Source organism: Corythoichthys intestinalis, chromosome 22 (genome assembly GCF_030265065.1).
Source record: "Corythoichthys intestinalis isolate RoL2023-P3 chromosome 22, ASM3026506v1, whole genome shotgun sequence".
Taxonomy (NCBI): Eukaryota; Metazoa; Chordata; class Actinopteri; order Syngnathiformes; family Syngnathidae; genus Corythoichthys; species Corythoichthys intestinalis.
The window spans coordinates 8400974-8427004 of record NC_080416.1 but is presented as its reverse complement, the minus strand read 5'-3'; the positions used below and the strand labels follow the sequence as shown (position 1 = coordinate 8427004).

Genomic DNA, 26031 nt, shown 5'->3' with positions numbered 1-26031 from the left:
CTCGATGATCATCGCCAACCCTCCCTGTCCAAATGGATTGGACGGAAAGCAGGAAAACATATCCTGGGACAAAATACACGGAAGTCGCACTTTTTATTTATTTTTTAAATAATGTTTAGGGTTAGGGTTTATAGTTGCAGTAAATAGTTCGGGGGCTTAATGCGCCATGAAACTGCTATGGCAGCATATAGACATATAGTTCTATCGAACACAACAGTTCTTTTGGCTTAAAATACAGCAGTTTGTTAAGAGCAGAAACTGCTTTTTCAGCCTTGTCTGTGTTTTCTAGATCGATTAATCGATTAACTCGAGTAATTCGATTAGAAAAAAAGTTTCGAATTCAATTTTGCTGCTTTGAGTATTCTTTTCATTAAATTGGCGTTGTAATGGTTTGTTTTGAAATTGTTTGCATTTAGTTTTATTGATTTGGGTGGATACACTGTCCTCTAGTGGTAACAGTGAATATGACATAACTCGTCGCACATGGCCGAATCCAGCTGCTCCTGTTAAGACCAACGTAGGTAGGTATGTTTTTGTTTGCGCCAATTTTTTTAAAAAAATGCATTCGTAATTTAGTTTATAAGTATTTTTAGCTGTTTTCTGTGGGAATATGTGTTTGAACTGTTAGTTAAGAGCATTGTAAAATAAATGAATAAAATAGAAATAAAACATTAGCATTTTACAGCTTTTAAGCTAGCAGACTTTTGCTATGTAAGTTAGCCAATTGTTCTTTTGTTCTACTTAGATCCTCATTTAGTTATTTTTTTATACAGTTCGAGGCTCAGCTCCGTTATCATTTTTTATGTTCCTTATCCGATTACTCGATTATTCGAACTATCTAGTTCATCGATTAAACGACTACTAAAATAATCGATAGCTGCAGCCCCAGAGTTCTCCGCCACATATAATTTTTAATTGCGCATGTTGCTAATTTCCTTTGGATAATTAGTTGGGAAAAACATCGAGTTATCTTAGCTATATTGGTTATAAGAGATTTAAAATAAAAATTTAAAAAAAAATCTTTTTTTAATCCTAGAGCAGAATACGTGCAGGCCACAGTTTCTTTAAAAAAAAAAAAAAAGTTATTGTTTGAAATTTTTTCCTTGTCATTTTAATTGTTTTTTAATTCAATTTATTTTGAATTACTTTTATGCTTTTATTCACTTTTATTCACCATGGCGTTTTTTTAATTTATTTTTTATTTTTATTTTTTTAATTATTATTATTATCAACTATTTTTTACCCTCCCCCCCAAATTTTTTTGTTTCAAATTTATTTCCATGTATATTATTTTCATTGTACACCACAAAATACTCTCTGGCAAAGTATTATTTAAAAAAAAAAAAAAAAAAAGGAAAGAAAAAAACACACACACACAAACCCTGATATGTATATTTTTATAAATAGTTTTTAAGCACTACTAATGTAATAATTTTAATTTAAATAAAATACAAAAGAAAACAATGATTGGTACATGTATACATACATACATTTTATTGTTTTTAAAGAAAATACAGTACTGTATTTATTTTTTTAATTGAGAAAAAATCCGCAATGGACTGGGGGCGCGAAGCAGCGAGGGATCACTGACCGTACCAACAAATATGAAGTAAGACTTAACACTATATAAACTTGTTTTTCTTCTTTAGGGGCTGAAATAATAATTGTGTGTTTGCAAATATATTTTCAGAAAACGTACTGTATAATTAAAAAATACACAAAAAACTAGCCAAGCAAAAAAAAAAAACAACTAAAAAATAGCTAAATGTGAGTTTTGAATGATACTTCCATGTCATTGTTCTTGCCTTTGTGTCCTTCAGCGATGCTGCCCCGATAGACCCGCACTGCCCCCTACTGGCCACGCCTCTCTGAAAGGCACGGCGCCATCAATAATGCAGCGAGACTTCTTCACGCGTGACCGAAGCTGGCTGGTGAGTATTGACGGCACGTCTGTTTTCTTCTCGAGGGCCTCTCCGCTAGCGATCGATGCTACTTGTTTTAGTCTCCCCCTCTCGGCATCCGTCATCACTTTGACACGTCGGAGACTTAAATCGTTGATGCGTGGAAGAGAGAGATACAAGCGACAAATTGCCATTCCCTCATTTAACTCATTGTCTGCACTGCCATTGACAACGCTGGACGTCCAATCCGTTTTGACGAAAGCCCCCTGGAGGCGGTGTGTGTAGTTTTCATAGAGTTTCCGGGAATATTTTGTGAATAAACTCCAACCTGAGAAACATTCACGTTAATAAACATTCACGTTAAAATATAGATCCCTAAGTTGTGCATTTGTGAGCAAACTAGTCATGACACCAAATTAGTTTTTGAGAAGCTTAACACTTTAAAGGGCACTCATTGCCTGCCATTGACGGCGCTAGGCATCCAATCCATTTTGACTGGGACTCCAAAAATAATTACAGCAGGGCCGAGCGGGAAAAGTGGCATTTTTGCAATGTGGCAATTTTTTGCCATGTGGTATTTTTTTGTATGTGGCATAATGTATTTTGGCATACGGCATTTTTTTGGTATGTGGCAAAAAATTGCCATGTGGCAAAATGTATTTTGGCATGTGGCTTTTTTGGTATGTGGCAAAATGGATTTTGGTATGTAGCAGATTTTTTGATATGTGGTATGTGGCATGCCACATACCAAAAAAAAAAAAAATGGTATGTGGCATTTTTTTTGGTATATGACATGCTGACATGCCACATACCAAAATCCATTTTGCCACTTCCCCCAAAAATGCCACATTCCAAAATCAATTTTGCCACATACAAAAAAAAAAAAAAACACATGCCAAAAAATGCAACATGCCAAAATACATTTTTATCACATGGCAAAAATTTTTGCCCCCCCTTAAAAAAATGCCACATACCAAAAAAAAAAAAAAAAAAAAAAAAAAAAAAAACATGGATTTTGGCATGTGGCATTTTTCTTGGTATGTGGCAAAATGGATTTTGGTATGTGGAATTTTTCTGGAAAGTGGCAAAATGGATTTTGGTATGTAGCATTTATTTATTTATTTTGGTTTATGGCATGCCACATACCAAAATTCATTTTGCCACATACCAAAAAAAGCCCCATGCCAAAATACATTATTGCCACATGGCAAAAATTGCCCCCCCCCCCCCCTCAAAAAATGCCACATACCCCCCCCCCCCCCCAAAAATGCCACATGGATTTTGGCATGTGGCATTCTTTTTGGCATGTGGCTTTTTTGGTATGTGGCAAAATGGATGTTGGTATGTGGCATATTTTTTGGTATGTGGTGTATGGAATTTGGCATATGGCATTTCTTTGTTTTGGTATATGGCATGACACATACCAAAATCCATTTTACCACATACAAAAAAATGCCACATGCCAAAATCCATGTGTCATTTTTCTTGGTATGTGCCATTTTTGCCACATGCCCCAAAAAATGCCACATGCCAAAATCCATGTGTCATTTTTCTTGGTATGTGGCATTTTTGAGGGGGGGGGGGGGGGGGGGCAAAATGGATTTTGGTATGTGGCATTTATTTTTTGTTTTGGTGTATGGCATGCCACATACCAACATCCATTTTGGCACATCCCCCAAAAAGTGCCAGATACCAAAATCAGTTTTGCCACATACAAAAAAAAAGCCATATGCCAAAATCCATTTTGCCACATGGCAAAAAAATGCCACATGTCATAATAAATTTTGCCACATGGCAAAAAAAAAATGCCACATGACAAAATCAATTTTGCCACATACCAAATACCACTTTTCGTTTTCGCTGTCTCTCAATAATTGAATGTCTATGGATATACGGTATCAACGGCAGCGAATGAGTTAATACACTCGATATTGGCCATGTCGAAGTGAGAGAAGTTGAATTGTGGTAAATGAATTTCCCTCGCACGCCTGCGGAGCGAGCTTCGTGCGCGCACGCGCGTCTACCGAGCGTCGGCCTCATGCATAATGCATGCGCCTTAATTGCAAAGCCAGAAACTAATGACTTTGGACTGGTTAACAGCAGGGGAGCCATACATCCCCAGCAAACTGCATGAGAAATCAGCTCATAGCAGAGCGAGAGAAGGAGAGAAAGAAAAAAAGGAAGGCCGAGGCCTAATTGATGAATAATTGAAGTGGCGAGCGACGGGGCATAATTGTGACATTTTGTTTCAATCAATTTCCCGACGGCGCGGAAGGAAAAAGAAGAAATGGACTCAGGCTTCTCCCTGACATTTTCTCACCGCATCTCGACGCTTCCCTGTGACATTTGTTCGCATCTCGCGGTCCGAGACTGTAATGCGATCTTTCCTGGCGAATTATTCATGATAAACTGCCATATCATAAATATATAAATAATAAATAAGCCACATAAAGTCCACTGCATCCTCAAACACCTCCTTGCACATTAGAAATTAACACGATGACAAAAAAGCTGCCTCTAAAGTCAATCGTGTTCACGATAGCAATATTTGACAGCTACAAATTTGGCAAAATTTGGGAGCTACAAATTTGGCAAATTTTATTTTGAAATAATAATAGACACTACCTCGCACGATAGACAAATACACATGACAATGCGGAAAAAAAAAAAAAAATTCATGACAGCCAACACCTTGCACAATAGAAACAAACACAAAAACTATTCACTATTTAGGTATTCACTTATGCATACCAGAAATCCATCTTTCTATACATCTATCGATCCATCTATTTGTCCATACATCTATCTACAGTATCTATATATCTATACATCTATCTATACACACGTATTACATCTATCTATACATCAAGCCATACATTTAATCTATAGCTATCTATACATCTATCTGTATGTCTATACATGGTATCTATCTATACGTCTATCTATACATACGTCTATACATCTATCTATACATCCATATATCTATACATCTATCTATCTATGCATCTATCTGTACATCGATCTATACAGCTATCTATCTATGCATTATTTATATGTGTACATGGTATCTATACGTCTATACATCTACCTCTATGTCTATACGTCAAGCTGTCTATACATCATCTATACATCAAGTTATACATCTATGCCTTCTATCTATACATACGTCTATACATCTATCTATCTATGCATCTATACATCGATCTATACATCTATACATCAAGCTATACATCTATGCCTTCTATCTATACATCTATCTATATGTCTATACATGGTATCTATATATACGTCTGTACATCTATCTATACATCTATATATCTATGCATCTATCTATCTGCATCTATCTATACATCGATGTATACATCTATACATCAGGCTGTACATCTATGCTATCTATCTATGCATCTATCAGTCTATACGTCTATACATGGTATCTATCTGTACGTCCATACATCTATCTACATATCTATACATCAAGCTATGTATACATCTATCTATACATCAAGTTATACATCTATGCTTTCTATCTATACGTCTATCTATACATCTATCTATACGTCGATACATATATATATATATATATATACATACATACGTCTATACATCTATCGATATATCTATACATCTGTCAACCTATACATCTCTCTATACATCAAGTTATACATCTATGCTATCTATCTATAATCTATCTATACATCTATCCAAACATACGTCGATACATCTATATCTATACATCTTTCTGTCTATACATCTCTCTATACATCAAGCTATCTATACATCTATGCTATCTATCTATACATCTTTCTATCTATATACATCTATACATACATACATACATACATCTATACATTTATACATCTATACATCTATCTATACGTCTATACATCTATCATCTTTATATCTATCTATACATCTATTTATCTATACATCAAGCAGTCTATACATCGATGCTATCTATGCTATCTATACATTTTTCTATCTATACATCTATACATCAAGCTATCTATACATCTATGCTATCTATACATCTATACATTTATACATCTATCTTTCCATACTTCGATCTATCAATCTATACATCTCTCTATCTATACGTCTATATATCTACACATCTATAATCTATACGTTTATACATCTATCTATACGTCTTTCTGTCTATACAGCTATCTACCTATAAATCTATACATCTCTACATTTATCTATCAATAAATCCATCCATCCATCATGATCATCTATGTCATCAATCTATCTGAGAGAAATGAACACAACTAGAAATAAACCAAAAAAAAAAAAAAAAAAGAAAATTTATTATAGCCACCACCTTGCACAATGGAAATAAACACAAAAAATACAAGAAAAAAAGGCTACTAACTCCACCACATTCATTCCAACTACCATTGTGTGCATTAGAACTAAAGAAAAATCACTAGAAATAAACCTAAAGAAACTGTCCAGAGTAATAATAGCACCGCTTTCCACAGTGGAAATAAACACAATAACTAGAAATAAGTCATTTTGTGTTGACGACAATCGCCACCTTGCACTCTAGAAATAAACACAACAAAAACCCCACAAATCACTGAAGTCTCCGCCCTTTGAAAGTTCTCCTAACAACGCAGGTGTAGCGAACGCATCGTCCCGTCGGGCCCTTTTGCTTCCCACCCATCTGTTCCACGTCGCCGAGACGCCGTCCGTAAGATGGCCGCGTTGTTGCACGAGCGCCGTTGATTGACGTGTATGCATATGAGGGAGGCGGCGGCATCCTCCGAGGAGGCGCCATACGGACCGCAAAACAAAAGCGCTTGTAAATTCCCGACATGCCGAGCATATGTTAATGAGCCTTCCTGCGCTTCTGATATAATTACTGCGAGGGGCGGCGGGGACGTTGCCCCAGGTTGAAACGCACGCCCGGCATGGCGTCGATGCCTCGTTGCATCATGGGGGTAGCGGAGAGGAACGTCAGGTAAAGTGTCGATCATGCGCTGCCAACCCTCCCAGTTCTATGAGAGTTGATTCGTAGGGGTCAAGCAAATGTTTTGTATAACAGTGTAAGATTTTGTACCAGCCAGTGTAATGATTTCATGACCGGTGCAATATTGTCCAGTTTCCTTGTATTTGTGATGACTATCGCGACAGCCGCTGCATCCTGATTGATTTTTTGTTAAGGCCTGTAAATATGTCATTGCAATTATCCAATCTACGAAAAATGAATGGATGGATAAGTTTTTCCATGTCATGTTTGGACGAAAAATAATACTGGCCTGACACTAAGATAAAAATAATGTAATTGAGCACCATGTTGGTGGTATATCTGCACGTGCCTGACTGAAAAAATAATTAGTGCTGCAACGATTAATCGATTAACTCGAGTTAGTCGATCAGAAAAAAGCTTCGAATTAAATTTTGTTGCTTCGAGTGTTTGTTTAATTAAAGTTGCCTTGTAATGGTTTGTTTTGAAAGTGTTTGCATTTATTCTTATGGCGTTGTAATGGTTTGTTTTGAAAGTGTTTGCATTTATTTTGATTGATTGGGTGGATACACTACCTTCTTGTGGCAACAGTGAATATGACATAACTCATAAAACGGCTGAATCCAGCTGCTCCCTGTTAAGGCCAATATAAGGTAAAATTTTTTTTGAGATAATGTTTTATTAATGCATTTGTAATTAAATCTATAGGTATATTTAGCTTATTTTGTAGGAATATGTGTTTGAACGATTTATTAAGAGCGTTGTAAAAAAAAAAACACAAAAAAAGCCTTAGCATTTTATAGCAATTAAGCTAGTAGACTTTTGCTATGCAAGTTAGCCAATTGTTCTTTTGTTGTACTGAGTTCATTATTTTTTTTATACCATTTGAGGCTAAAATCAGACATTTTAATTTTGTTCCTAATCCGATAACTCCATTATTCGAACTAACTAGTTCATAGATTAATCGACTACTAAAATAATCAATAACAGCATAATAACAGAATAATTCTGAATAAATTAGGACTGTCAAAATTATCGCGTTAACGGGCGGTAATTATTTTTTTAAATTAATCATGTTAAAATATTTGACGCAATTAATGCACATGCCCCGCTCAAACAGATTAAAATGACAGCACAGTGCAATGCCAATTTGTTACTGATTTTATGGGCTTAAGCACCCATGAGCCTTGTGTAATTATTGACATCAACAATAGCAGGCTACTAGTTTATTTTTTGATTGAAAATTTTACAAATTTTATTAAAACGAAAACATTAAGAGGGGTTTTAATATAAAATTCCTATAACTTGTACTAACATTTAAGAACTACAAGTCTTTCTATCCATGGATCGCTTTAACAGAATGTTAATAATGTTAATGCCATCTTGTTGATTTATTGTTATAATAAACAAATACAGTACTTATGTACCGTATGTTGAATGTATATATCCATCTTGTGTCTTATCTTTCCATTCCAACAATAATTTATAGAAAAATGTGGCATATTTTATAGATGGTTTGAATTGCGATTAATTATGATTAATTACGATTAATTAATTTTCAAGCTGTAATTAACTCGATTAAAAATTTTAATCGTTTGACAGCCCTAAAATAAATACATGCCTTTAAAATGTATACGATAAAAGATTACACCAAATCGGAACTATTAACTCATTCACTACATTTGACGGCAATAAACGTCCAATCCACTTTGATTGGGTCGCTGCCAGCCCTCCCAGTCACAGCGGATTGGACGTCTATCATTGTCAGTGGCAGATGTTAAAATGTTATAAAAAGTAAATCCATATAAACATAATACGTTTTAAAACCTAAATACAGTGGTACCTCTACTTACGAAATTAATTGGTTCTTGAAGTAGTTTCTTAACTTGAAAGTAAGTCAGTAAGTAGAGACGCATTTTGCATGTAAATGCCCTACTCCCTTCCGAGCCCGCCGAAATTCAGACAAATATTTTATAATGAATAAAAATGCATCAAAACAAATACAAACACGTTACAATTAGATTAATGCACAATAAACATATTTGAGTTATGGATAATGTAAAAAACCAAGAATAGAATAAAGAACTAGAAATTTCTGGGGAAATTACGATGGGCCTTCGCTGTGGTAGGTACAGATCTATCACGTGACTTCCTGTTGATATGGGGATATTTCGGGGACACGTCCGGTTGAATGGCTATCAGTGGCATCGACTTACTTGGGCACCAGTTGAATGTCGATGAGCTGTAATGGTAATTTTTTGGTCAAAAATTGCAACCACACCGGTTTTTCTGCCATTGAAAATCAATGGATGTACATGGACGTGCATGGCTGTCAATGGCATCGACTTACTAGGGCGCCAGTTGAATATCTGTCAGAGCTGTCATGGTAAATGGTCAAAAATCACAGGGATCTATGTTTTCCAGCCACCAAAAATTTGGACCTACACTACCGTTCAAAAGTTTGGTGTCACTTTGAAATTTCCTCCGTTATGAAAAAAAAGCATTTTTTTTCAATGGAAATAACATTAAATTAATCAGAAAAACACTCCATACATTATTAATGTGGTAAATGACTATTCTAGCTGGAAACATTTGGTTTTAATGCAATATCTACATAGTTTTGTAAAGAGGCCCATTTAGAGCAAACATCACTCCAGTGTTCTGATGCATTTTTCAGCCGGTGTGCCGCGGCACACTAGTGTGCCATGAGAGGTCATCAGGTGTGCCGCGAGAAATTATCCAATAGCACATTTTAGTTTTTTAACATCGTCGGGCTGCAGTAGAAAGGAAGGAATACGTAGAAGATTGCGGTCGTGTGCAGATGAGCGAGGTATTTCTCGTGTCGTGTTCAAGTACTGCTCGGATTTGTAGCCATCAGCCACTTATCTGTCCGCGACAATGTGGACCCCAGCACGTCATAGATCATTTGATTAGACTCCTCAAGTGTCAATATACACGAAAGTGTCCTTTCCATTTTATCCATATGTGGCGACTGTCACAACTCCCCCCTATGTTTTATTCCAACACATTATCGAGGATAGCAAGGTGGGTGATGGCTAGAAATCCGAACATCAATCAAACAGCGCCATGGTGCCAAGCAAGCTTAAACTTCATCTTCAAACGAAACCCGTCGTTTCAGAACAATGCGATGGACTAGCCTTCGTGAAAACACAGAAAAATAGGCACTATTTTTGAGAAGAACTACAAAGGTCAGTGACAAACCTTGTTGCTGAACTTGTTGCTAAATCCAAAAAGTCCCACACGATAGCAGAGACATTAATACTACCTTCCTGCAAAGCCGTTGTCGGCCCTGATAAGGTTAAAGACATTGCAAAAGTCCCCCAGACTGGTAATTCTGAGCTTTTCAAGCCTAACTGCTATAAAAAAATAAAAACAGAGAGCGACCAAGAGCTGTTGAAGAAGATTCCTGCCGCTTTGTGTTCATCTAAACAGGCTCAAGTTTCACACTGTGTAAGTATAAATATTGAGAAATTATTTTATAGCCGGGAACCTGGCAGCCACAGTAATAGGGTGGTAGGTGGGTCCCACACTTTTTTTCTATGGCATGGCTCCCGAGGCGTGGCCTCCTCTCTGCCTGGGCTGCCAGCCGCGGGAGTGGGGGGACGTCGGGGCTCCGGTCTCGCGTCGCCCCACGGCAGCTCCTCGGCGTTCTCCTGCCTCCGCCTTCCCCTCTCTTCTCTAACTGGGTATACGCCCTGTGCTCTGCCGCGGATTGCTGGCTGGGCGGCGGTGTATCGGCTGGATGTTGCCTGCTACGGCGGGGGACCCTGCCCTGCCCTGGGCTTGGTGGGCCGCTGGGGGCCCAGTGGCGTGTCGGCTGGGGGGCTGCGACGGCGGTTCGTGGCCCGGGTAGGCGGACAGGGTTTGGGACGGGCGTGGGGTTGATGGTGCGTCCCCTCTTGCCATCCCCAAGGGCCGGTAGATGGGTGCGCGGGTGGCCCGGGGGACCACCCTGGATTCCGGGGGGGGGGGGACGAGGGCTCCTTTGCTGGGCTGTGGGAGGAGGGATGGACTGCGCTGCCCCACACCCCCCAGGAAATGTCCTCCCTCCCGGGCTGGCTGGGTGGAGGCCGTGGCCCTGTGTTGGCGCCCGCGTGGCGTCTCCGCTCGTCTGCGTGCCCGGCGGGGCCCGCGTGCGGCTGGATGTTATTGGGCGCGCTCGGGCGGAGGTGCCGGGATCGGTGACGGGGCGGCGTAGGGTCGGTCGCCAATGGGCTTACACTCACTAGGGACTCACACGATTACTGGGTTCTAAATCAAAGAGATAATTTGTGTACACTCCACCCCTTTCTATCACTTAGCTTATAGACTCACCCACCTTCTTCCCCCCTCTTTCCCTGGTCAACAGCCCCCCCACATGGTGTCAACCGGAAATACATTTAGCTGACGATAGCACCAACATATTATTAGTAGTTAGTGTAGTTAGGCGTTCAATGTATTTCTTGTTGTTTGTGTTTCTTCTCTTTCTTCACTTGTGTTTCTTTTCTTCTGTTCCCCCATAACCCCTTCCTCTTAGCTGTTTTGTCATAATAAATGAGGTATGTTGAATGATCACAAAGGGAGTATGTCAGACTCTCAATGTGAAACATTAAAACTGTTCGGACTATCCGGGCACTTAGACTTCAATTTTCCATGTCAAACAGCTGAATAGGACAGGTTTAAAAAAAAAAAGGTTTTAAAACATTTATTTTATAATTAAATATACTGTACTGAAAGTAATTTTGGAACATTTTTGGTTTGTAGTGTGCAGCGAGATTTTTTCCTACGTAAAAATCTGCAGCGACTCAGAAAAAGTTGAAAAACACTTCAGTAGAGGTCCCTCTTAGCCAATGTCAGAGCAGCTACAAGTATGTTACGTTCAGTAAACTCTGGAAGCTGCGACTACCAGCCAAACTGTAAACCTACCTTCCTCATCCTGAAATTTATTTCTTAACAAGAGGCAATATTTTCCCGTTGAGGCGTGTCTTAACCTGAAAAGTCTGTATGTAGAGACCAGTGTTGTCAGTAACGTGTTACTGTAATCTGATTACTTTTTCAGTAACGAGTAATCTAACGCGTTCATTTTTCTACACCAGTAATTTGATTAAAGTTAGTTTCCTTAGTGTCTCTGCGTTACTATTTTGTCATTGCCTCATAACTTATGTAGAATGAAGAATATTGTAGTCTTGTACAAAGAGCATTTTGAACAGAAAATCCTCAAATAAAAAGTTCCCGGTACGTGTTTCCATGACAACCTCTTAGCTATTTCCTGTTTTGGTCTCGCGTCACGTGTTGTGGGACTGAGGCGGGTGGACATTCGTGCCGAGTGTTGAGACGTTGCGAGGGAATGTTGATCTGTGGATATCCATGAATGAAGGTGAGTATTTTTCCTTCATTCTGGAGGGTATCAGCAAAAGGTTGGACCCCCTACATGCGCGGCCGTTTCGTAGCTTTGCCGTAGCAATGACGGGCAGTCATCGCTCCAAGTTGGCAAGCTTTGTTTACATCATATGTGTGTTGCACATTTATGCCGTGAGGTGATGTGTTCGTTTAGCATCTGTGGGATGTGTTGTATGTTCGATTGAGTGTAAAGTGCTTAGTTGCCGCCACGTTTTGTGGCGAAATTGACCGCGTGTGTGTTGAGAGGAGTACTTCCGGGTTGTGCATGCGCATCTGCGTCTGCCACCACCTTTGCAATTTTGTGCAGTCAGTTTGCATTGTTTTACATTGGCACTGATATGCTGTTAACCATAACCCGAAATTCAGAAGTTTTGACACTAGGCTTAATCTTAAGAGTTAGCGGGATTTAATTGGTCGGTGGAGTTGATTTCAACAAATTCCAAGCAGTTTGTCAGATATTTGTTAGTTTTAGGGCTCCGGAGTGGCTAAGCTAGCGCGAAATTCTGATATTCCCCTTTAAATTCAATCATCAGAAAGTCAATTAAATGTGAGGACATTTTTCTGTTGTCATTCTTATGTTGAGGCGGCAAAGGGAGAAAAATGGCTTAAAAGTCACTGATAGATTACTTTTAAAGTAATCAGTAAAATAACAATTACTTTTTTGAGACGTAATCAGTAATTAAATTACTTTTTCAAGTAATCTGTGACAATACTGGTAGAGACGTTCTTAGATGCACCACTGTATAAAAGCGTAGTTGAAAAATAAGCTCATATTTAAATGGTCATTTGCTGCCACCTATTGGCAGGTTTTAGTCTGTACACAATAATACTCCGAATATTCAAGCACTACTAAATGAACACAAGATGGATGCACGTTTATTTTCATACTTTATTCAACTTTTGATATGCTTTTAGAATGTAAATATTTTTTCAGCTCAATACTGTTACAGTCCATTAGTTCTCTTCTTGCTCCTTAAGTTCCTCCACAGAGTTGTAGTGCTCTCCCAGCCCATAAGCATGACGCATGTAGCTGCAAAAACACACAAAATGAATTCAATTAAAAAAAATATTAAGTTAAATCATACTTTGTGGACTCACATTAGGGTGATGGCGTCATCGGCGTGTTCCTCGCCGATGGTAATGTTCGGCGAATCTGCCTGGATAACTTCGATGGGCAGTTGGAGGACCTTGCTCAGTGCTTGTAGCTATTCAAGACAGTTAGAAATATTACTATATTAGATGTGTGCAGATAAAAATGAGTCATTTATCATTAACAACTCACTTCCAGCTGTCCGCCCCATGCTGCTGTATGCTCCACTTCGCTACAGTATTTTTCAAAGTCCTCTGCAAGACAATTCATACATTACTATGACCCAAAAAATATTAAGATGAATCTGTCTTTCAGGTACCTGCAGTGTAGGTATCGCCTGTGTCAGGGTTGCTAAGGAACGGAAGGAAGTCGTCAACGTGGCTCCGCATGTGCGCCGCAGTGCGACTCCGAAGCTCCTTCACGCTAAACTCGCACTTTAATAAAACATTTTTGTTTTTTTTGGTCAAATTTTAATAGGAAAATATCACAAGGGAAGGGATATAAGTGTATTGGTGTACCTTGTCTCGTCTCTCCAGCTGGTCCTGAACAGCGCGATACATGCAATGTCCATCGGAGGAGATCTCCTTGATGCAAAGACCTCGTGGCGAGAGCTTCTCAGCTAGCTTGACGCGCTCCAGGTGACGATCGCCCTGCAGGTTCTGCACCTCTGCTTCGGCGATTCTGCACTCACGCTCGCGTTCCTGGGCGGCCTTCTTGTCCTGAAAAGCACGATTCAGTTGGAATGTTGTTCAGTAGTGATTTTTTAAATTTGTAGCTCACCCTTCTCTTCTGGGCTTTGGTGACGCGGGGCTGCTGTTCAACCGTCAGTGCTTCAACACCATTCACTGCCTCTGCTACCTTGAGAGAACATTTAAGGTATGTCAAGAGGAGGCAAAACGCTCGCTTTTGTGCGGTACCTTTGAGTCAGATGTAGATTCAAGACGACGAAGCTCCTCGTCGTGTTTCTGATCCAATTCGGCCTCCATTTTGGCAATCTCTTCAGTCATCTGCTTCCGCCTTTTCTTGTCATTTTTCGGAACAGCGTTTTTCATGCTCTGGATTTTTGCTGTCAAAAAGTTTAGTTACTGAACTGCAACCTTAGCATGTAAATATATAGGTTGGGCTTTAAAATTTATTTATTTTTAAGTAATCCAATTCATTTAATCTGGGATGACTGATTGTTAAAGCTCATGTTCAGTGCCATTGACAACAATAGACGTTCAATCCGTTTTGACTGTGACAGTCCCAATCAAAATGGATTGGACGTCTAGAGCCGTCAATGGTAGCCAATTAGTTAAATAGAACACGGAAGATAAGGCAATGTTTACCTTGAAGATCCTTCTTCTCCTTACGATGCTGCTTGAGTAACATCTCCTCCGGAGTCTCCACGTCCCCTTCGTCCATGATAAAGGATGCCGTTTGAAGCACGCTATTGGAAAATATTAATAGGACTACATATTATATGTCATAAATGTTCAAATTTAACCGCATTAGTACGGTAGTATTCAATAAGGCAATAAATAAAGCGTGTTGTGTTTGGGCCTTTCTTCCGGACTGTTTTCCTCGCTCATAGCAACAGCGACGAAATGGGATCACAGCGCCACTCTGGTGAGACGGAGGTAATACTTGTGTATGTATTGTTTCCCATTGTGTATGTTTGTTTTTCCCTTAATGACAATTTTAATAAATGGGAAAAACTATAGTAAATATAGTTTTTACCGGTTGTTTTATGTATTTCTAATAAGTCTCATTTATCTTTGAATGGGCAGTCGAGCCCATGCGTCACTTCTACCAATTACGACGGTCGCTATCACTTGTCCGCCATTTGTTGTCAGTACCAATCGCTAACCATAACACTTAACTCATGTTTCAACTTTCAGCTTGAAGTATAAACACTCTAATACGTATTTTTATAAACCAAACAGTTAGAAAATTTGGGATAAATTGCTGCAAAATACCCCGCTACAGAAATTTTACTGCATAAAGATGGCCGCCATTTATTAATGCTGCCTACTCAAGACTTTTTGCATCTAGCGCTTTACATATGTGATATCTATGGCTGGCAAGGGCGGAAGAGGAGCTGCTTGTTTGTGTTTTGGTTCCAAAGGGAAGTTGCGAGAAGAAAGGAAGGAACAAGGAAGGAGGGAAGGAAGACGTGACGGCGGTGCTGGCTAAGTGAATCCCTCCTTTTTTTTCTTCCTTCACGACAGCTCAGCACTGAAACAGTGAAGGCATTTTGTCACAATTGACGTCCCACAGCGTCGTCTGGCTTTCAGGTTAGCAGCGTATATGACGTCACATCGGGGTTTTCCAGCTAGCTCGGTTGCTAGCCTACTCGAGATAATGTTACCGTTGTTTATTACCATAAAAAATGATGACAGAGATTTAAAAAAGCAAGCATTGTCACATGTGTTGGTGTTTTAGTCCAACTTTTAACAGGTAGAGATGTCATGTTTCTACTAACTAACTAGCCCGGATGCTAGCATAGCTTGCGTGTCCCTTTAAAACGAAATAATAAAAAAAAAAACGCGTATGGAAATTAAATGACATTAAATATTGACTTTATTGTGTTTTTGCTACGCTCGAGGGACTGTAAATCTAAATATTTGCTAACCGCAATTGAGCTGACTTCCAGTCAAGGAGTATAATTATGATGTAATCATTTGTGATAATTATATTTGGATTAAAAAGACACTTTTATCATACAAAACTGGCGTCTCCTATTTACATTCAAAGAGGCATTGTGAAATGGCTGATGGTGTGTTTACTGTCAACTTAAAAGTCGGGTTTGTTATGTGTAGATTTTCATTTCTATGTTTGTGAAATCCTACATTTCTTTGTATCAACTTATACAATAATTCTTTTGACTCTTTGTATTACGATTCTGTTAGCTCAAGAACCCTAAACCCCTACAAAGGCTCAAGAATGGACTTGCACTCTTTCCTTTTTTTTGTCTGTGCTCAAGGTTGACATTCCAGGAGTCATGCTTGAGGCGTTTACACACAGTCTGTTGTGTGGGAATTAAATGCTAATTCCTGTTTTAAATAAGAGATGCATGGTATGTTAGCGCTGTGTTGTGTAAAAGGATAAACAAATGGAATGCCTAGACTTTTTAGTCTATCTACCGGTGCTGGACGCAGAATCGAGCAAAGGTAGATTTTGTAGTTGGATAATTAAATGATGTCACTCTCTGCTGTGTTGGACTGAATAGCATGCTTGATAGGGTTGTTCCGATCATGTTTTTTTTGCTCCCGATCCGATTCCGATCGTTTTAGTTTGAGTATCTGCCGATCCCGATATTTCCCAATCCGATTGCTTTTTTTTTTTTTTTTTTTTTTGCTCCCGATTCAATTCCACTCATTCCCGATAATTTCCCCCGATCATATACGTTTTGGCAATGCATTAAGAAAAAAATGAATAAAACTCGGACGAATATATACATTCAACATACAGTACATAAGTACTGTATTTGTTTATTATGACAATAAATCCTCAAGATGGCATTTACATTATTAACATTCTTTCTGTGAGAGGGATCCATGGATAGAAAGACTTGTAATTCTTAAAGGATAAATGTGACTTTGTATATTGTGACTAAATATTGCCATCTAGTGGATTTTTATGAGCTTTCAGGAAATGATACTGCAGCCATTTAACTTCAGCCCAAATGCATTATGGGAAGTGCAACCATGACTGTGCGTAATGGTACCAATTGATATATCTTCTCTGTGTTGGGAAATAAAATAAGGTGTAAAGGAAAAGATCAACTACTACCTTCCCATGATATTTCTAATCGTTGGGAGAGGGGTTGTGAGGCTTTAGCCAAATAAAAAAGGCTTCAAAGGCTGCCGAAGTTCTCTTTACTCATTTTACGTTGCCTTTTAACTCTATGTATACGTATTATGGTGCCATTATAGATTGAATGCGACAATGTGTGAGTGGGTAGTGCAGCGCATGCACTAATTGCGTTAAATATTTTAATGTTATTACTGCCGTTGATGTGATAAATTTGACAGCCCTACTTTAAGCCAAAACTAAAGACTCTGGATGAGTGTAAGACATTTTTGTCTGTAACGTAAAATACAATTAGAAAACGATTTAATTAAAAAAAAAAAAATTATATATATTAAAAAAGGCATGTCCGATATTTTTTTGCCGATTCCGATACTTTGAAAATGAGGACATCTTTAATGCTTGATAGTGGTTATTATTTTAAACCCAGCAATGTCAGGTGTCAAATTTTATACTCAGGACCTGGACCTGGAACCAGGACCAGGACCTCCAAATTTAATAACCTCTTCCGTTTCATTTTCCAAACATATGCTGCAAATTTGATCATCCCTTTTATTCCTTCTTGAGTTATCGCCACTACAAACATACATTACACATTAATAATAAATAAGACATCATATAATATCATAACATCAGCTCAGTCTTCCGTAGCAAAACCTCCAAAAATTCAGTTTTTCACTTTACAAATGCAATTTACTTTTAGCTTTGTAGTTTACTTTACCTCTGAAATGGAATATTTTTTGACCATTCAATAAGTGACCATTAACCTTTCTGTTTCCAGAAAAACGTGACAATTGTCAACGTTTGAACCCGAACGGGGGACGCTGAGGAGATCATGGCGAGCAGGGGCGGAGCGACGAGACCCAACGGTGCCAATGGTGCTAACAAGATCTGCCAGTTCAAGTTGGTTCTGCTGGGTGAGTCGGCCGTGGGCAAGTCCAGCTTGGTGCTGCGCTTCGTCAAGGGACAATTCCATGAATTCCAGGAAAGCACAATAGGAGGTGAGTGGGAAGTGCTGACGTATTTTGGATTGTCAGTGTCCAATCTCTAAATCTGAAATTCATAATTCAGTTTGTTGATTAACTCTTCATAGGGCACCCGTTGAACTTATTTGGCTGCCAATTTGTCTTAGCAAATGAACATTTGTTCAGTGAGACATGAGCATTCATAGCCTTGGAGGTTTAAATGAAATGGACGTCTATCATTGTCAAATAGTTGAGTTGTCTGATAAAGATTTATTAAACGATATCCGATATTGTCCAACTCTAAAAATCCGATACCGATGTCAAACCGTTACCAGTATATGCGGTCGTGGATTTACCATATTATGGCTAATTGTATTGTGATGCCCCACTGGATGCTTTAATAATGTAACAACAATGTTTTCCAAATAAAATAAACATTCTATGAAAAATAAGAGAACAACTTCAACTCAAGTAGGGCTGCAGCTATCGAATATTTTAGTAATCGAGTAATCGACTGAAAATCCTATCGATTAATCGAGTAATCGGATAAAACAAATATATTTTTAGGTGAAGAGCAATTATAAATATACATGAGAAAACAAGACATTTCATCTAATCTTGAACCATTTTCAGTCAATGTCTTTATTTTCGATGCATATTGTTGAAAACAGCCAACAATTGCATCTCAGATGTAACTAGAATAAAAAGACTAATTCACTGCTTTCACTCAGAAAACCTTTAGATCTTATAAAAATATATACGGTATATATATATATATATACCGTATGTACCTAAAAATGCCGTTACGCTTGATAACACACATCACTTAAAAGTTAGGATTTTTTCCCACGTGTTTCAATTGAATTTCTATTTGTGTCAAGCCATTTTTAAGTTCTAGTTAAGTTTTAAGTTAGTCTAAACTGGAAGTCCTGATAGGATTTTGAGTTTTTGCAGTGTTCAAAATAAATGTATGATCCAGGCTGTATTGGAGCACATTAGGGACCAGTGCTACTTGGTGTTTTATCCAGCAATGACTACTGAGCTAAAATTGATAGTTAGCATTATTGAGTTTTTATTTTACACCCTCATCACTCCACAACGCTATGTTATGTTAAAGCCTGTATGTAAGACATGTTAGCCACGCATCGACAGTGGTCATAATTAATAGAAACCTAGCCCTCCGCAGGGCTAACATTACTTGAGCTAGTGACAGTAACGTTAATCTTATTTATTAGCGCTTAGCACTCTTTATTAGCGCTTAGCGCTGTACTGCTTTAAGATGGCGGCTGTTTACTAACGCTGCCCAGTGGCGGCCGAGTCTGTCATTTCGCATCTAGTTTAACATACATGTGATCGCTATGATACTCATCAGACGCTACCTGCTACCAACGTAGCATCGTGCGGGCTTGTATTTAGCAACGTTTGCGTCGTTTGTAGCGGCTGTCAGCTGCAGTAAGTTTTTTTTTTTTTTTTTTTTTTTTTTTTTTTTTTTTTTTTTTTGCTTCTTCCTCTACACACGTCAGCGCGTTGTCCCGCATTAAAAGTAGTCCGAGCAAAACGTGATGCATAGAGCTGTCAAAATAAACTATTACTCGAGGTGAATAAAATTACTCGGATCAGTTTTTAAACTCGAGTTACTCGAGTATTCGTTTCAGCTCTAAACTCAAGTTATGGAAAAATGCCAATATTGCACCACTATATTTATTGTTGAAATCAGTTTTTGGGATCAAGTGCAAGTGCAAAGTGCCAATAAGGCACTTATCCTGTCCTCAATTTGTTTGTGGGTACACAAATGACATGGCGAACCAATCACATGCCTCCTAGCATGCATTGCAGTGCTACATATGTAAATAACAATCAAAATTTTAATAATAATTTTAATTTAATGGACCCCAGGAAGAATAGTCTCTACTTTGGTAGAGACTAATGGGGATTCTTAAATAAAGAAATAAAGAAAAATTCATGTTCTGTACTAATTATTTATTTTCATATTCATTTTCAGTTACTGTTCTAGTTTCATTAATTGCTTGTTATGGTATTTGATAACACTTTATCAGAAAGTGATGTCATAAGACTGTCATAAAACGGTCATATTTTTGACATGACACTATCATGGGCATTACTGAATGCTTATGACAGATATCAATAAGTGTCATCCAGCAAATTGTGTTACTAACTCCGTTTATGTCCACTTTGTATCTTTTACATCCATTCAAGAGTGAGATATTTTGACATATAACCCTAAATGACATCTGTTATAAGCATCCATTAAGGCTCATGACCGTGTCATGTCATAGTTTTGATTGTCTAATGGCAGTCCTATGGCACCACTGTCAATTAAAGTGTTACCAAATACCATTACGAGCAAGTAATGAAAAAACAGGAACAGTAACTGAAGTAATAATTAGCACAGAACATGAATTTTGATTGATATTTACATCTGTAGCTGCAATACATGCTAGGAGGCATGTTGGACAACAACAGTGTTGACAGCAGGTGGCAGAAGAGGTTGACTGTCTCCACCAAGGGAGCAGTGATGGCCAAATGAAGTGTCTTGAAGCAATAAAGCTTTGCAGCCAATTGGTTCAAAGCTTCATGGTGGTTCATTTGGTCTTATGACAGTCATATGATGCTGCTGTCAAATAAAGTGTTACCGGTTAATATCTTTCGGTGTAAATATCCCATAATACAGTGAGGACAGCTGCGGCTTATAGTCCAGTGCGGCTTATCTATGAACAAATGTGGTTTTCGTGGCAAATTTGGTGGGTGAAGGCTTATAGGTACGTCTTATCGTGCGAAAATTACAATACTTTACCAAATGTTAATATTGTAGCCCACATGACCGCCATGTCTTTTAGTTTTTTGACCAAAAATAGTCACTAGTCCAAGGAAGGATTATTATCGTACAAACATGCAGAAAAAGAGTCCATGGTAACCCATAAGAACTCATAAGACTCTTAAGAAAATGTTGCATCATCCTTAACAAACTGTGTTCAAAGCAAAAGTGCTATCTTTTTTTTGTGACTGAAATCCTCTCTGTCTCACAGCGGCCTTCTTAACTCAGACGGTATGTCTGGATGATACGACGGTCAAATTTGAGATTTGGGACACTGCGGGGCAGGAGCGCTATCACAGCCTGGCGCCTATGTACTACAGAGGAGCGCAGGCTGCTATTGTCGTTTATGACATCACCAATGAGGTTGGACTATTCTCTCAGACGCAAAATGTGTTTTATTCCAATGAGTGATGACATTTTATTTATTTTTTTAACGAAGGAGTCTTTTGCTCGGGCCAAGAATTGGGTGAAGGAGTTGCAGAGGCAAGCCAGCCCGCATATCGTCATCGCCTTTTCAGGCAACAAGGCCGACTTGGCCTCTCAGAGGGCGGTGGACTTTCAGGTTAATACAAAAAAAAATTACGAAAATTCCAAACAGAAGGACTAGTATGTGTGTTTGCTTTAAAATCTGCCATTTTGATTGATTTTTGTGTGTTGGACAGGATGCTCAGGCGTATGCAGACGACAACAGCTTACTTTTTATGGAGACGTCGGCCAAGACGTCTATGAATGTCAACGAAATATTTATGGCCATTGGTGAGTGTCGAGCACAGTTTGACCTATGTGAAATTAAAATTATATAGGAGCAATAAATATATCGTTTGACTTGTTTTGGTGAAAAATTAATACATCATAACATTCATCATTCCCAATGTAAAAAATGTAACCGTAATTTCCCGAATATAAGGCGCACCCGTGTATAATGCGCACCCCAAATTTACTTGTAAAATCTAGGGAAAGTTATTGTACCAGTTTATAACGCGCATCCTAATTTTAGCACCAGTAAATAGAAGAATACAAGAAAACAGAGCTCGTGTACAGCTACAGAAATGTCATTTTACTGACTGGTGAAACACAGCACAAGCATAGCACATTGGTAGTTCAAAACATTACCATAAACTGACAATATTTAAGGTAGTAATATGATTTGACAACTTCTCCAACTTACCAGAATCTAGGAGAAAACAAAACAGATGTGACTTTTCTTTTAAAGGCTGCTGTATAACTTGCTCGTTTCATCATGATGAATAAATGTTTCTTCCATGGATTGATACGGTAAAATGAAAGTGAGAACGTAAGTCGGAAAATCCGCTCGCTGTCAACACGACAGTAACAATAGGAACTATTGTTATTTGGGTTTGAGTTTCCCGAGGGACAGATATAGTTGACGGACACAGGAAGTCTGTGTTGTTACGTCTGTTATGGTCCGAGTTGCAGAGCTGCAATAAACGTTGACTCAAATGAGTTCAAGAAACTAAATTCTGTGCTTTATGAAGAGTGAAAAAAGCAGACTTTAACATAGACGAAATCATTCGGCCGATTAGAGTGAAGTATTACCGAAACAAAATGGTGACGTCACGTACCGTAATGGTCGGCAACGGGTCGCCGCATACATTTCTTCAACACAACGTGGCCGTGTCAATAAAAAAAGTCGATTTATATATATATATATATATATATTTCTGTCCCTATCCATGTACCCGTTTATAATGCGCACCATGATTTTACAAGTTTATTTTGGGGAAAAAGTGCGCGTTATATTCGGGAAATTACGGTATTTTAAATAAATATTGATTTAAAACTAGCTAGGTAGATTTTCAATTTTCTTATTACTTTGAACAATTGAAAACGTCATACGAGGAGACAATAGTAGTTGGCTAGCAAGCAACACAAGCTAATACAGTTGAACCCCTTAAATCAAAGAATTTACTGTAATTTTCGGACTATAAGGCGCACCTGACTATAAGCCGCCACCCACCAAATATGAAACGAAAACAACATTTTTTCATAGATAACCCACACTGGACTATAAGCCACAGCTGTCCTCATTGTAATATGGGATATTCAAACCAAAAGATAACCGGTAACGCTTTTTTGGACAGCTGCGTCATAAGACTTTCGTAAGACCAAATGAACCACCATGAAGCCTTGAACCAATTGGCTGAAGAGCTTCATTGCTTCAAAAAACCTCATTTGGCCATCAATGCTCCCTTGGGGAGAAGGTCAAACTCTGCTGCCACCTGCTGTCAACATTGTCGTCCAACATGCTTCCTAGCATGCATTGAAGCGCTACAGATGTAAATAACAATCAAAATTCATGTTTTGTGCTAATTATTTCTTCAGTTACTGTTCCAGTGGTTTCGTTAATTGCCAGTTATAGTATTTGGTAACACTTTATTTGACAGTGGCACCATAAGGCTGTCATAAGACAATCATAATTATGACATGACACTGTCATGAGCATTAACTAATGCTTATAACAGATGTAATTCAATGTCATCCGGCAAATTATCTCACTTTTGAATGGATGTAAAAGTAAGAGTTAGTGACATAATTTGCCGGATGAAACCTCATGACATCTGTCATAACCATTCAGTAGTGAAAATGATAGTGTCATGTCATAAAGTTGATTTTGGGGGAAAAAAGTGCACTTTATATTCGGGAAATTACGGTAACCTTATCTTGAACAAAATGACTTAACATTAAGCCTGTCGCAATATGCAATAATTGCATTTATCGCACGGTAAAAAAAAATGAATGCGGTAATTTTTCCGCTGCGATTTATCGCCTCTTACAGCTGACGTGCTGTTAAAAGTTTGGCTTCCTTGTTACCAACTACGCAAAATGCATTTTTGTTCTGGGTCTGGCAAAAAATAGCGCCGAAGCCAATTTGTTCCCAATTTATCCTATTGTTCAATGTATACCGGCCGCGTCAGTGCTCTGTATTGACTGCCAACGTGCCGCAGCCCGCCGAATGGTTTAGGCTATTTTTTAGTTTAGTGCAAGTGGAGAATAAAAGAAAAGATGACGGTTACCATTGAAATGAAGATGATAAATAGCAAAATATAAGCATGCTGTGTGCATCATAATTTAGTTTATAACCATATTTAGCCGTTTTTTGTGGAAATGTGTCTGAACCATTTGTTAAGAGCATTGTAAAAAAAAAAAATTGCATTTTATCGCATTTAAGCTAGCGGACTTTTGCTATTTTAGTTAGCCTAATTTTTTAATACCGTTTGAGGCTCAGCTCAGGTATTTTAATTTTTCATGTTCCTTATCCGATTACTCGATTATTTGAACTAACTAGTTCATCGATTAATCAACTACTAAAAATAATCGACAGCTGCAGCCCTATTATAAATATCAACTTCTCTCCCCCCCCAAAAAAATCCTGTCAAATATGCCAACTTTTTCCTTGGTCCCAACAAAAAATATAGCTTTGCTCCCCAAAATCTTTTTGGTCCTCTCCCGAAATGGACATTTCTTTAAAAAAATACTAACTTCTCCTTCCGCCTTTTAGCTCAACGATTGCCCAAGACTGATCCTCAGTCGTCGGGCACCGCTGGCGGAGGCGGGCGCAACCGCGGCGTGGACCTGGCGGAGGCAGCGCAACCTGCCAGGGCGCCGTGCTGCGGCAACTAGTGCACCGGACACTTCGCCGCCCCCGCTAGCGGCTACGGATATAACGCTGTGGTAACCTGTACTGAAGAGCTCCACCTTGCGGCCGTTTGTCGACGGCGCTGGACAGTTCGGTCGCTCGCGCCGCTCCTTCATTAGTTAGCTCGAGCCGACCGAGCGTTTATTAGCGTTTTGATTGGACGGAATCCTAAAAACAAAATGGCCGACGGAGTATGTCGCTTTACCTCGATTCGGTTAGGAAATGCTTATGATGTCAGAGGTGCCCGTGTTTTTTTTTTCTTTCATATTTATAAGTGTTTCTGTTTAAACACGCAATTTCATCCCTTCCACTTTTTTACATGCCTTGCACTAATGACAGACAACTTAAACAAGTATATCATCATGTCTTAATTACTTACAGCCAGTGTGTTATAAAGAAATACATAAATCCAGTATAAATATATAAATAGCATACTGTAAATAGTGTTGTGGATTAGCAGTCATGTGACTAAAAGGAAAAAATATATATTATTGTATGACGGGGCTTTGGTGATTTTTGGAAATGAATTTGGTGTTATTAGCCCTTCTGTTAAAAAGGAAAAAGCAATACGTGTTCTTTTCAGCCTTAGCTTGATAAGTGTAATCGTATTTGTATGTATTTGCACATTAAAAATGAATATCAATCACTGAAGTTCCTAATGACTTTTTCACCTGTCAGTTTTTTCTTTTTTAGGCACATTGGCCTTAAATAGCCTAATCTTTATATTTTTACTTTGCCAAATTAAATTTTAGTAACAGGAAAAATGGTACTTTTGAACAAAAAAGGCTAATAAAATATGAATTTGGATTCATTAGGTGATGAGCATTTCATACCTGCCTTAAGAAGGTACAAATAATCAAACGTCTTATTTAGTTGTAAACTTTGTTCCCTAGGAAACAAACAAATTAAAGTTAATGCATTTTAAAATGTTATGGGCTAATAAATAATAGTTGAGTTGCGCTTCAATTTCTGTAGTTTTAAAGCAACACTAGGTAACTTTAAAAAAGTAAATAACTTTTATATCTTGAAGGGGGTCTGTATTGCTTTCACCGGCACTAATTAACTAATTTGAGGAGGGTGGCAGGTAACCTGCCACACAAAAAACTACAAATGACTGCTTTATGGCATACTTTATTTCCCCCTTTAATTATAAAGACGGAAGTTGATGCGAACGCTTTTGCGTGAATTTTGCAAAGATGGCAGAGCAACAAAAGAGACAAAAAGTTTTGTCATTACCAATCATTAACATATTAGTATTTATCCTTCACACAGCCGCTGGAAACAATTTTGACAGCCCTAATTACATCACAGGGCGGTTATTAATTTTTAAAATTAATCACGCTAAAATATTTGACGCAATTAACGCACATGCCCCGCTCAAACAGATTAAAATGACAGTACAGTTTAATGTCCGCTTGTT

General features: G+C 38.4%; 2 protein-coding genes across 4 annotated transcripts; one reads left to right on the top strand and one right to left on the bottom strand.

Annotated features, from left to right (window-relative positions):
* The first annotated feature begins 1832 nt into the window (after positions 1 to 1832).
* LOC130910923 (ras-related protein Rab-5A-like) lies at positions 1833 to 25254 on the top strand. 3 transcript variants are annotated; one of them, XM_057828576.1, is made up of 6 exons: positions 1833 to 1931; positions 17934 to 18153; positions 21165 to 21316; positions 21393 to 21515; positions 21616 to 21709; positions 24474 to 25254. In XM_057828576.1, the coding sequence occupies exons 2-6, from the start codon at positions 17988 to 17990 to the stop codon at positions 24593 to 24595; spliced, it is 657 nt and encodes a 218-aa protein (XP_057684559.1). In that variant the 5' UTR covers positions 1833 to 1931; positions 17934 to 17987; the 3' UTR covers positions 24596 to 25254. The 3 variants fall into 3 exon arrangements, with proteins under 3 accessions (XP_057684559.1, XP_057684557.1, XP_057684558.1); XM_057828574.1 differs by lacking the exon at positions 1833 to 1931 and adding an exon at positions 15403 to 15636; XM_057828575.1 differs by lacking the exon at positions 1833 to 1931 and adding an exon at positions 15428 to 15535.
* otud6b (OTU deubiquitinase 6B) lies at positions 13147 to 14954 on the bottom strand. Its single transcript, XM_057828573.1, has 8 exons — positions 14689 to 14954; positions 14278 to 14426; positions 14141 to 14218; positions 13879 to 14079; positions 13680 to 13794; positions 13553 to 13614; positions 13369 to 13475; positions 13147 to 13300 (listed from the first exon to the last, which is right to left on the bottom strand). The coding sequence occupies exons 1-8, from the start codon at positions 14762 to 14764 to the stop codon at positions 13225 to 13227; spliced, it is 864 nt and encodes a 287-aa protein (XP_057684556.1). The 5' UTR covers positions 14765 to 14954; the 3' UTR covers positions 13147 to 13224.
* Positions 25255 to 26031: the final 777 nt, after the last annotated feature.

Bases quoted from the DNA above. Each gene is read 5' to 3' on its own strand.
- LOC130910923 (XM_057828576.1), top strand. From the start codon at position 17,988: ATGGCGAGCAGGGGCGGAGCGACGAGACCCAACGGTGCCAATGGTGCT. The intron at 21,317-21,392 runs GTTGGACTATTC...TTTTTAACGAAG, and splicing joins TTTATGACATCACCAATGAG to GAGTCTTTTGCTCGGGCCAA. The intron at 21,516-21,615 runs GTTAATACAAAA...TGTGTTGGACAG, and splicing joins AGAGGGCGGTGGACTTTCAG to GATGCTCAGGCGTATGCAGA.
- otud6b (XM_057828573.1), bottom strand. From the start codon at position 14,764: ATGGACGAAGGGGACGTGGAGACTCCGGAGGAGATGTTACTCAAGCAG. The intron at 13,795-13,878 runs GTACACCAATAC...GTTTTATTAAAG, and splicing joins AGCTGGAGAGACGAGACAAG to TGCGAGTTTAGCGTGAAGGA. The intron at 13,301-13,368 runs GTGAGTCCACAA...GTGTTTTTGCAG, and splicing joins GATGACGCCATCACCCTAAT to CTACATGCGTCATGCTTATG.